At 44.4% G+C, this 12,983-nt stretch overlaps 2 protein-coding genes across 2 annotated transcripts in view; both read right to left on the bottom strand.

Moving 5' to 3' along the window:
• Positions 1 to 269: 269 nt before the first annotated feature.
• mutyh (mutY DNA glycosylase) lies at positions 270 to 11,969 on the bottom strand (the record flags this gene model as incomplete). Its single annotated transcript, XM_083647346.1, has 15 exons — positions 270 to 796; positions 895 to 945; positions 1,877 to 2,023; positions 2,387 to 2,532; positions 3,294 to 3,467; positions 4,084 to 4,171; positions 4,272 to 4,416; positions 4,985 to 5,082; positions 6,139 to 6,252; positions 8,587 to 8,658; positions 8,752 to 8,793; positions 9,121 to 9,194; positions 9,278 to 9,317; positions 10,860 to 10,969; positions 11,897 to 11,969. 15 exons carry the CDS (start codon positions 11,967 to 11,969, stop codon positions 653 to 655), a joined length of 1,518 nt encoding a protein of 505 aa, XP_083503472.1. The 3' UTR covers positions 270 to 652.
• Positions 11,970 to 12,117: 148 nt separating this feature from the next.
• Positions 12,118 to 12,983, bottom strand: part of armh1 (armadillo like helical domain containing 1) — a gene marked incomplete at both ends in the record, with an annotated part of 13,052 nt that continues 12,186 nt past the window's right edge. Inside the window, one exon of the mRNA XM_083647345.1 lies at positions 12,118 to 12,237. Coding sequence (XP_083503471.1) covers positions 12,118 to 12,237 — 120 coding nt within the window. The remainder of the gene's footprint in view (positions 12,238 to 12,983) is intronic.

Here is a 12,983-nt window from a genome sequence, read left to right as displayed (position 1 = left end):
TTAGGTTGGGTGAACACCAGACGTGCTGCAGTGTCCTGAATGAGCTGGAGCGGTCGGATGGCAGAGGCAGACAGCCCAGCCAGAAGAACAGTGTGCTCCACTGTTCATTGTCATACTTTGATACCATTTTGTATTGAACCAAGTTCTAGTGAATATGATTGGAGGGCACCTTTTGTATTGATCGTTTATTTAACCAGAGTAATCACGCTGTCAGGCCATCTCTTTTTCAAGTGGACCCTGGCCAAGAAAGCAGCATACAGTTAATTCAACAAGACATTAAAACCAACACAAGTAAAAAATACAAGACAATAGGGTCAGACGACAAGTAAATACAATTGGTTCACAATTCAAATAAAAAAGGCAAATTTAAAAACATGAGCACTCCGTTGCCAGTGTCCAATTAGTTCTTTGAAATGATCCATCCTAATGAGGGAATGTAATTTCAAATCTTTTTGGAGCAGGTTCCAGGAGAAAGGAGCAGCAGAGCTAAAGGCATGTTTCTCACAGTAGATATGACAACATGATAACATGATAGGTGATACAGGTTACCTTGATAAAGCATTCATAAATCTTCCTCCATTACTGGCTTTGACACTGAGGCACATGAGCATCAAAAGGCACCATATTGAACATTCATGAAGAATGGAGTCTGTTAGGATTCCTCTTGAACGGTTTTGAAGAAGGAGCTGAGGGAGAGCTGTCTGCTCCTGTTATTTGCTGCACTGAGTTTGGCCTTTTTCGAGCTCTGTGGTTTCTTGTCATTCTTCACACTAGTGGTTTTCTTCCGCTTCTCATCCTAAATGAGACAACAACCAACAAAGGACACAGCTGCCATCAGTCATCAGCACAGTATAAGCAAGTCACATATACATGATCCACATGAGAAGGACTTGCCTTAGAAGTGTCTTCTTCTGGACTCTCCACAGAATCATAAAGCTTGAGGATCTGCAGGAGAGTTGACATGTTGGTTCCTTTCATGGCTTGTTCACACAAACTAGTAAACTACACATGATGAACACATGTGGCCACTCGTTGGGTTCCTGCTGCCGCCCTGCAGCCCACTTAGACAAACTGCATTCATAGCCAACTGCATGTGAGAAGTTCCTCAGCAAAGAAGAATCACTGACTCCTCAATCTCCTGCCTCCTTTCTTAGAACTTTAATTTCATTGGTTGAAAATATTTTAGTTTCACACAAAAAAGAAGGAAAAAATAAAGATTAATATGACTCATGATGAGTCATGTCACATATTTACATTACAGTCCCGAGCCAAGTAGCCTACAACGACGCTGGGCTCCACTACAACAGCATTTAATGTCGGAAGACTAAATTAGCAACAGGCGGACACCGGAACTAGGTCAGAGACGGGTCATGAGTCACATGATTTTAGATGGGTCAAAGTCATATTTCCGATGTATCTTGCACATTGTGTGGCCGACCGAGTTGTAATATATTGTCATGTCATGGTGTTTTGTGGTCATTAATAAACGAGATTGATTCTGTTATTTTTCTATTATTTTTTGGGGTAGTGCTATTTTATATTGAGGTCAACGGGGAGAGGCTTGTGTTTCCCCCCTAAAAGGGGGCGGGAACATGTGCCGCCAGCAGCCGCCTACAAAATTACGTATTGCCGATCTGGTGTATTCACATACAGGAAGTGTGTGAACATTCAGGCAGCAGGGATCCACATACAGGAAGTGTGTGAACATTCAGGCAGCAGGGATCCACATACAGGAAGTGTGTGAACATTCAGGCAGCAGGGATCCACATACAGGAAGTATGTGAACATTCAGAAAGCAGGGATCCACATACAGGAAGTGTGTGAACATTCAGACAGCAGGGATCCACATACAGGAAGTGTGTCAACATATACTGACCTTTTTCACTCCTGTGGGCACAGCAGCTTTCTGCAGGGCAGATCTGATGAGCCACTGTGTGTTCTCAGCCTGTGTTTGTGTATCTTCACGCACAGTGTGACTGTACACCACATATGTCTGGTGGATGTGAGAGAAGATATGCACCACCTGCAAACACATACAGTCAGTCAGGCTCCATCAAAACACTGCTACAGTAACTGTTTCAGAAAAGACTGCTGCAGTAACTGTTTCAGAAAAGACTGCTGCAGTAACTGTTTCAGAAAAGACTGCTGCAGTAACTGTTTCAGAAAACACTGCTACAGTAACTGTTTCAGAAAACACTGCTACAGTAACTGTTTCAGAAAACACTGCTACAGTAACTGTTTCAGAAAAGGCTGCTACAGTAACTGTTTCAGAAAACACTGCTACAGTAACTGTTTCAGAAAAGGTTGCTGCAGTAACTGTTTCAGAAAGAGTGACTTTGTGGATCAAAGTTGATATGAGACGATGGGAAGTAGAGACCCTGCTCACCTCTCCAACATACTGGAAATGGCTCTTGTTCAGCTGGACTCCCAGCACCCTGCTGACTTCAGCACACAGCGCCCCCTTCTGTTTCATCTCGGAGTTCTCCCCCTCCAGCAGGAGGCTGGGGAACTCCCACATCCCTGCCAGCAAACCTGTCAACACACGCACGCACACACACACACACACACACACACACACACACACACACACACACACACACACACACACACACACACACACACACACACACACACACACACACACACACACACACACACACACACACACACACACACACACACACACACGTGTTTATTATTTGCACAGAGAAAATAGACATACAATAAGCAATGCAGAATGGAACCAAAGTAATAAAACAAGACTCTGTAAGCCTGGTCAGTAAAGTTTCACAATAAAATGACAGATCCACCAAGAGCACAGCTCAAAATTCACTCTGGGTCACTTTACAGGATGCAAATGAATATACATGCCCAGACATACATAATATGCAGTGTTAAATTGTATTCCACTACAGCTTACTAAATACCTTGTCTCAAATGTCATTTGTAATATATTCCATTCGATTGCTCGTTAAGTAACGTATTCTAAATACTTTGGATTACTTTTGGAATACTTCAAAATCCTCTTGCTGAGCCCATTTGCACATACACACAGTGTGCACCTACACACAGTGTGCACCTACACACAGTGTGCACCTGCACACAGTGTGCACCTACACACAGTGTGCACCTACACACAGTGTGCACATACACACAGTGTGCACCTACACACAGTGTGCACCTACACACAGTGTGCACCTACACAGTGTGCACATACACACAGTGTGCACATACACACACATAAGATGAGACTGAAGGTCTCGTAATAAAAGCCATGGTTTGCACTTCCTGACCTTTGTTTGGTCTCTGTGTGAGCAGGTACTCGGCCCCTCCCTCCCCGGCTCTGAGCACCATGCAGGTGAGAGTTCGCTCCACACGGGGGCGCTTCTTCGCCGGCTTCCTGGGGAAGTTGTGAACGCCCAGCTCATCGTCCCAGGGCTCCGCGGGGCACAGCGGACACGAGTTCACTGAGACGAGGAAGTGAGCAGCAGTGATGATACAGAGTCAAACACAAGTACTTGACTTTCATGAGTTATGAACAGGGTTCCCACTTCACACACATTTTCCTGGATGACATTTAAAAACTTTCCCATGACTTTTCAAGAATCCATCATATAATTTCCATGTAATGTGAGGCGGTGACTCTGAATCAATAACATAAATCACTACACTGGACAAACAGGACACACCTCTTAATTAGGTGCTTGAGAGTCACTGCATCACATGACATGTAAGCTATCGAAATAAAACACAGATTTTCCATACAAATATTAATATAAAATAATATAAAATACAAGGACTAAAATTGACACATATTAGAAGAGCTACATTCCATCAACAGGACAACAGCTACAGAAAGTTAATTTGCCATTATGTTACATTACACAGAAGATTACTGTACTACCAATTCATTTCATTACACACAGCAAAATTCCACGACCTTTCCCAAAACTTCCAAGGATTTAATTTAATTAACTCCATGTCTTTTGCAGGCCTGGAAAATGAGATTTTCATATTCCATGACTTTTCCAGGTTTTCCTTGAGTGGATGGATGAAAGAGAGGAGAGGACCCAGAACACTTACTGCAGTCTTCTAGATCAGGCAGTGTTGAAGGCAGCCTGTCCAGCTTCCCCAAAAGCTTCTTGGAGTTTTTCTCTTGTTCGACATAAACCTGCTGCACACACAAACACAGCATCATGCACAATGTGGACGGACACCTACACCTTTTTTCATGCAAATGTGCTGTGCTGGCCTGGCCTGGCGTTTTCTACCTTGTGATAAGAGCGACAGTGGGACTGTATGGGACACTGGCTGCAGAGCGGTCCTTTCGGGGTGCAGACCCGTGCCCCCAGCTCCATCATGGCCTGGTTGAAATCCCCCGGTCGCTCTGGGTCCACCACCATGTTGGCTAGACCCCTGAGATGAACAGCAAAACACATACAACAGTTGAGTGTATACAGTATGCAGTAGTGATGCGCGGGTCAGGGTTTTTTAAAGCCCACACCAACCCAACCCGTCATTGGAGCCAGTCTGCACCGCCCGGCCCGTTAAAATTAGTTAGCTAGTCTGCGTGTTTCACTGCGTGTTAAAATTATTTAATAATGTTGCTTTGTCAGGTTCTGAGCCTGCCCCGCCCGCACCTGCAATATTTTCATAATTTGCCAACCCAGCCCGCCTGCGGGGCGGACCAGCCCCACATATCTGCATATCTGGCTGCACCTATTGTGAATTCGCGCTTGATTTTTTTAACAATGACAGGAACATCAGAAGGCTGTCGTCATTTTAACAAAGGTAATGATGATAGATGATGACAGAATTTTTACGACCCTGTCTGTCAAAATGACAGATGACGAGGAAGTCTAGCGCAACCTCTGCGTACTCTAACACATTACTTGACAGTTTTTGTTTGTAGTGTGGTAGTAGTACATCTGTAGATACAATATCTGAGTATTGGGAATCAAAGTAGTTTGGAATTGAATCTCACCAAAGCGCCTCTGTGACAGCAGGGCTCGTGCTATCAGCCCCGATGGCCCTCACACGGCACAGCACCCGAATCACATTACCATCCACGACTCCTGTAACCTAGGCAACAGAATCACATTACCATCCACGACTCCTGTAACCTAGGCAACAGAATCACATTACCATCCACGACTCCTGTAACCTAGGCAACAGAATCACATTACCATCCACGACTCCTGTAACCTAGGCAACAGAATCACATTGTCATCCACGGCTCCTGTAACCTAGGCAACAGAATCACATTACCATCCACGACTCCTGTAACCTAGGCAACAGAATCACATTACCATCCATGGCTCCTGTAACCTAGGCAACAGAATCACATTGTCATCGACGGCTCCCTGTAAGCTAGGCAACAGGGGTCAATTCGGTGATCAGGATGAACAGGGTTCCCACACATTTTCATCCATGAAATCTCAAAACTTTTCCATAACTTTTTAAGGACCCATAATCGAATCTCCATGAAATGTGAGGCGGTGAATCAATATTAGAAATTATTACTACACTGGAGAAATAGGACACAATCTTGTATATTGGATTTGAGTGCTTTAGAGTCACTGCATCACATTACATAGACGCTATTGAAATAAAGATGAATGTTCCATAAAAATATGAACGTAGAATACAAGAAACACTCAAATCTACACATATTACAGCTACAGAAAATACAGTACATCTGCTGTTATGTTACATTACGTGGAAGTTTATCCACAGAAGATTACTGCAACAATTTCATTACAGACAACAAAATTCCATGACTTTTCCAGAACTTTCAAGGATTTCACTAATTCCATGACTTTTCCAGGCCTGGAAAAGTTTTATTTTATTTTATTATTATTATTCCACATCTTTTCCAGGTTTCCCATGACCGTGTGACCCTGGATGAAGTGTCACTAAAAGCAGAGTCTGTTCTGACCGTAGGAACATACACAGCTCTGGGGTCTGGACTGCAGCTATGCAGGTATAGTACATGAGCATATCTGTGTCTGTGTCTGTGTCTGTGTGTGTGTGTGTGTGTGTGTGTGTGTGTGTGTGTGTGTGTGTGTGTGTGTGTGTGTGTGTGTGTGTGTGTGTGTGTGCGTGCATGCGCGTGTGCGTGCGTGTGTGTGTAATGACCTGCCCCAGTGCAATGGATCCTATAGCTCCAGCAGTGTAGCGTCCCACTCCAGGTAGCTGTTTCAGAAGGCTCTCTACTGTCCGGGGCATCTGTCCCTTCAGCTCTGACACCACCTTACAACAACAGGACCACAGTTAACACCCAAATGTAGGTCTAGTGACTGCATATCACTGGTCATGTGACTGCACATCACTGGTCATGTGACTGCACATCACTGGTCATGTGACTGCACATCACTGGTCATGTGACTGCACATCACTGGTCATGTGACTGCACATCACTGGTCATGTGACTGCACATCACTGGTCATGTATGTCACATGACCATATGAAGGGGGATGAAACAGGTATAAAAGAGACAAAGTTGTGGCAGGTGATGGCAGGTTGGTAGTGGGTGGGATCAGGTAGGGTAAATGTCTCTACACACTACACAGCTTGTTCATGTCGGGAGTGAGTGTTAAGGAGGGAGAGAGGGGAGGCGGAGTTAAGGGGGGAGAGAGCGGAGGAGGAGTTAAGAGGGGAGAGAGGGGAGGGGGAGTTAAGAGGGGAGAGAGGGGAGGGGGGGTTAAGGGTGGTAACTTGGTGACAGATATTGTCCATTAACACAATAAACCAGCGGTTTGTTCCAAGCCAGACGGTACGTGCTAGGGATGGGCATTTCTAGCAAAAACACTATTCGAAATTCGCTGGCCAAATTCGAATTTAATTCGAATTTCGGAAAAAAAAAAAAAAAATGTAAAAAAAAAAAAAAAAAAAAAAAAAAATTTGTGAGTGAAATGTTGCATTGTCTCCCCTGATTCTAAGTCTACGGCTTTATTAATTAATATAAAAAGCTTCTGCTGTGGATTTTTAGCTCAAACAAGCATTGCACCACTGAAGTAAAGAACATGTTACATGACATTGACATTTTCGAAAATAAAAAACAGTTTTGACAATCATGAGTGGTTCATTAAATATTTAGTAGGCTCAGGTCTGAGTGCCAAAGGGGTGCCAAAGTCACCCCCTCTCCCTCTTCATGGGATTTCATCTGCCATTAATTTTTCCATAAACCTTGCTTAAAATGCTTATAAAAATTGTTTTACTTGCTCAAACCAAGCGATTTGACTATACTTAGAATCAGGGGAGACAATGCAACATTTCACTCAAAAAAAAAAAAAAAAAAAAAAAAAAAATCGAATTTCGAATTTCAATAATAAAAGTCGACCTTGATAATAACAACGATTATTCGAAAATTCGAAATTCGATGCCCATCCCTAGTACGTGCACATCATGAAACGCTCGGCGGCTTGCCTCCTGTGAAAGCCGCTTTGACGCTGCATCTTGATAGGCTGTCTTGCTCTATTTCCGTGTCTGATTGGTCCATTTCAACCTCGCGCCCCCTGCCGCTGGAACCGCCCAGCGTTTCGGGGTCGCAGACTAGAGGCGGCTTGTCTCCGAGCGGCTTCACGCTCGCGGGGCGGGACTAGGGCGGGACCTTTCATTAAAGCTACCCAATGACAGCTCTTCCTACACATTTCCTCCCCCCACCCTCCTAGTCTGGGCACCTTTCATCCCGCTTTTTGTCATGGGGCGTAAACCACGGAACCAGAATGAACACCGGAAGGCAGTGCGCCAAAAAACGTCTTTGTTGCCGTTAGCTTGACGTCTCTTGCCTCGATTAATTGTCTGATTCAAAGCTTCTGTATTGGCTTAAAAGATGTGAGATTGTGAATCCGCAATGTTTCTAAAAGAACTTCTTCAAAAACTTTGTTCGGTACGTCCATCTTTTGTTTTGTTGTTTGCCGTTCTGATACTTGGGTCAAATTGTCAAGTTAACGTGAAAGTTGACGAGCTAGAAACGCTGCCCATCCGGTCTAGGGCGGGCTCTAGGCCGGAACCAGGTAGGGTGACAAAATCAATTGTGGGCGGGAGCCAGGCTCTTTCTCGCCGAGAAGAGCCTGGTGACGCGAGGTTACACCCTCCTGTGTACCTCGACCTGAACACGTTTCTACAGGCTACAGCTCCAAGCTGGAAGCTGGTTTCCACGCCCACAAAATGCTGCGACGAGGCGGAAAAGCGATTTTGCCATTGTAGATGTGCACGAGGCGTGAGTGATCCTTGACTCGCTCTCACACGGCAGCCAATCAGCATTGAACAGCGAGCGACTGATGCCAGCGTATTTTTGCTCGAGTTGGAATATTTCATCTTGAGGGACGAGCGTATTTTCTCCCTATCGCTCTGTCTCTGCCGCTCGGACGCCCAGCGATTATTCTCCCAGGCGAATATACGCTCAATCGCTCGTTTGCATTGACTTTGTATGTAAACTCGACGCCAGCGACAAACTTTAATAGGTTGGTGTGAACGCACCTTGAGAGAGAATAATGAAATAGAATACAGAAGGCACTTCCGGCTTCCATGCTACTTCTGGACTCATCATTCCTACGGTGCTCTATGAGCCTCAACACAGACCTTCTGAGCTCCTTCATGCAGTCTCCTTCCCCGGGAGTAGTAGCCGAGCCCCGCCCACATCTGGTTCACCTCCTGTCCATAAATTAACAAATCAATCAATTCAACTTGAAATCAATGTCATTTAACGTCAGGCATATCTTTTAGTTACTGCTTTTTAGTCATCACCTCCAGCGTAGCGCCTGCAAGATCCTGCACTGTGGGCCACCTCTGGAACACAAGTCAACGACAATTTTCAAAGACACTGTATTCCTAGACATTTATGTTTTCTTGTGTTCAGAATTTGGAATTGCATTGTATTATGATCCATAATTCAAATAAACAACTGCATGTACTTCCATTAGATTTTATTTGATTATTAAAACAAAAAACAAAAACAAAAAACTTTTTTTAATAATCGATTTTTGACATTTGTGAATCGATGCAGAATCGTGCAAGTCCGCATCGCGATGCATCTTATAATCGATTATTTTTGACACCCCTAGACCTAACAAACCAAAAACACTACAAAACAATCAACACATCAACATTGCCTACCTTCATCCATTTGTTATAGTAGTCTATTACAGTGGCAACTTGGGTCTGCTGCAGCATGACTTCTGAAACCCAAACTAAAAGGGGGAGACTGACATCACACACGGTGACAGCTCTGGTTTAAAGACATGATGATTTGGGGAAGAACGCATCGTCTTACCTGCATACGTCCTGATGTTGAGGTCTGGCTCTGTCATAGCCTGTCAGAGAAATGAAGGATGACGGTCCGTCATATTAAAGGAGAATTTCGGTTTTTTTGAACCTGGAGCCATTTCCTGGCATTAATTATGAATTGGCCACTCACCTAGCGATGTCTGCAGCGTTTCTGGGCGTCCTAGCGTTGTTTTGAGATCAATATCGTCCAAGTCAGTGTAAAATGGAGTTGATTTGGGGCCAAGTGGTAGCCTGTATTTCCTGCATCTAAATAGCTATTTTTCTTCCCGTTTTCGCCACATATCGCCATAATCAGATCCGTCAACATCCAGCCGAGTGTTATTTCACCCCAGGCTGTTTCCTGGACTGCACACGGATCAAATTACCTCAAACGTGATCTAGGTCACCAAGTCTCGTGAAGTCCCGCGATACTTTCCTGTCGACTGGCCAAATACAGGCAGGACGCTTTGCGGTCGTGGTTTTAGCGTAACCTATGTGGGGTTTGGCGTAACCTATGTGGGGTTTGGCATAACCTTCGTTATTTCGAATCCCACATAGGTTACGCCAAACCCCACATAGGTTACGCTAAAACCACGACCGCAAAGCGTCCTGCCTGTATTTGGCCAGTCGACAGGAAAGTATCGCGGGACTTCACGAGACTTGGTGACCTAGATCACGTTTGAGGTAATTTGATCCGTGTGCAGTCCAGGAAACAGCCTGGGGTGAAATAACACTCGGCTGGATGTTGACGGATCTGATTATGGCGATATGTGGCGAAAACGGGAAGAAAAATAGCTATTTAGATGCAGGAAATACAGGCTACCACTTGGCCCCAAATCAACTCCATTTTACACTGACTTGGACGATATTGATCTCAAAACAACGCTAGGACGCCCAGAAACGCTGCAGACATCGCTAGGTGAGTGGCCAATTCATAATTAATGCCAGGAAATGGCTCCAGGTTCAAAAAAACCGAAATTCTCCTTTAATAGTTCGATGTGAGGAGTACAGCTGGACGTATGCTTGATTTTTGTTTGTTTACTAGAGCTGCAACGATTAGCCAATTAGTCGATTGGCAGAAAATGCACCTTTCAATATTGGTATCGCAGCGACTTTATAAATTAATCGTCCGCATGTGACAACACCCCCCCCCCCCCCACCCTGAGTATCCATTTACTCGTTCATAATAGAAGGAGTGTACTCGAGTATTTAAATTACTTCAAATGCCCATCCCTAGAAAAGACCCATTGACGCAGATGTGCGTCAATGGCGGGGAAGCGTTGATTCTGAAATAACGCAATGTTGCGTCTATGGCGGAGAATGAGATAATGTCTCTGCCTATGTATTTATTGTACTTGGTGAATAAAGTGTTTTTATTCTGCTATATTTGTCTCTTGCGACCCACAATGTGCATAAAAAGTGACATGAGCATGTAGAGCCATATGATGGTTTCCGCAAAAGGGAAAAAACATTCGGAATCATGGAATTTGTTCAAAGAAATTGAATCGACTGTAAAACATGGAATTGTCCATAATTTGTCTGAAATGATGATCATGTCAAAACGAGAGTGAAGCAGGAATCCTCTTTACCGCAGTCCTCCATGGCAGCTCTCGCTTCCCCTCGTCATACCAGCTGAGGAGCTGGGACCGCAGCAGCACCACGTCAGCTGGATGCTGGAACGTGTGGTATGTGCTTTCCTCTGGAGAAGAAAAGAAGACCTTCTCATTCAACCAAAAACTATGAAAATATTGATCAAATACCACAGGATGCTTCAATCTGTGTTAGGGAATGTTGTACTGTTAAGGTAAAAAGAGACAGAGGAACTTGTCTTCAAAGAGTGATATTAGTTCAATATAAGATGCCAGGATTACTTTCTATGCATAACATCAAATTTCCTTGTTCATAATCTGATGCAGCACTTCTAAGACGGAGCTTGATTTGATCTTTATTTATCTCGAACTGTTCAAAACGTAAAAAACATCACAAAAACTCATACAAATAACTCCACACACGTGAAGCCAGCAGTCAACATGAGTTAAAAGCAAGAAAAAACATACACAAAATAGTTTGAGAAGGGGCAGAAAGAAGCAGAGCTTATCTGGTCCTGCCCCTTCATCACAGCATCATAATTACATGTAAATTCAATAAAATCTCTCTCAATATAAAATATCAAAAACTCTCAAAAACAAAATGAATACAAAGTGATAATACAAAGTATTAAAATGCAGTCTACAATACAGTGCCTCACCCGCTTAACATAGACGTCATGACTCCATAGTTTATAGTTTTGATTCTCTCGTTTTAGAGTGAATACTTATTTGACGAGGACTAGGTCAGTGACTCTCAACCTGGGGTCCGGCGCCACCATCAGGGGTTCCAGGTGGTCCTCAGCAAACCGATGATAGGCAAGTGTGCGGATTCGAAGGTCTGGACTGACATGTGGACTAAATCGGGGGTATGGGAAGTGTTGAGAATCACTGGACAAGAGAGCTATGCTAAATCTTAATGAGTGGTACCTCCTTTTACTTCTGCGAGACAGAGAGAGCTATGCTAAATCTTAATGAGTGGTACCTCCTTTTACTTCTGCGAGACAGAGAGAGCTATGCTAAATCTTAATGAGTGGTACCTCCTTTTACTTCTGCGAGACAGAGAAAGGGGCGGATCGGTGCGATGGTAAACATGCAAGTGTGCTGGTCCATATTAGCTGCACATCTTGTGGCCATGTGAATGTGTGTGTGCGCGCGCGTGCGCGCGTGTGTGTGTGTGTGTGTGTGTGTGTGTGTGTGTGTGTGTGTGTGTGTGTGTGTGTGTGTGTGTGTGTGTGTGTTGTAATGTCAGTGAGGTAGGCTACCTTCTTTCACAGCTGCCTCTGACTTCCTCCGCGCTGGTGTAGCAGTTTGTGTCAGGTCCAGTCTGGCTCTCTGCACCTTCTGGCTTGCTGACCGTAATCTGCTCATAGTCAAAACGCTACACACGGTATGTATCGCATGCAGCACAAAATAGTAGTTTCTCCCCGCGGAAGTTCTGGCTTGTTTACCTTCTCAGGACAGGATGGATTGATGGAATGTAACCTCGCGTCACCAGGCTCTTCTCGGCGAGAAAGAGCCTGGCTCCCGCCCACAATTGATTTTGTCACCCTACTGGTTCCGGCCTAGAGCCCGCCCTAGACCGGATGGCAGCGTTTCTAGCTCGTCAACTTTCACGTTAACTTGACAATTTGACCCAAGTATCAGAACGGCAAACAACAAAACAAAAGATGGACGTACCGAAGTTCTTTTAGAAACATTGCGGATTCACAATCTCACATCTTTTAAGCCAATACAGAAGCTTTGCATCAGACAATTAATCGAGGGAAGAGACATCAAGCTAACAGCAACACAGATGTTTTTTGGCGCACTGCCTTCCGGTGTCCATTCTGGTTCCGTGGTTTACGCCCCATGACAAAAAGCGGGGTGGAAGGTGCCCAGACTAGATGGAATGTGAATTTCGTTCCCGCCACGTGAAGGCGGGGCAATCGCTCTTCAGCCAATCGTCTGTTCTTCTTCTTCTTCTTTGCGTTTTTGGCAGATTGCAATAAAATTATTAAGGAGCATGCCGCCACCTACTGTACCGGAGTATGCAATACAGGATTACATTTTTCCTCAGTCTATTAGCTCAATATAAGTCTAATACAGGATCACATTTTTCCTCAGTCTATGAAAGAAATTAAAGAA

This window comes from Poromitra crassiceps, assembly GCF_964638095.1.
Source record: "Poromitra crassiceps genome assembly, chromosome: 12".
Classification (NCBI taxonomy): domain Eukaryota; kingdom Metazoa; phylum Chordata; class Actinopteri; order Beryciformes; family Melamphaidae; genus Poromitra; species Poromitra crassiceps.
The sequence above is the reverse complement of the archived record's forward strand: the minus strand, read 5'-3'. Positions and strand labels throughout refer to the sequence as shown.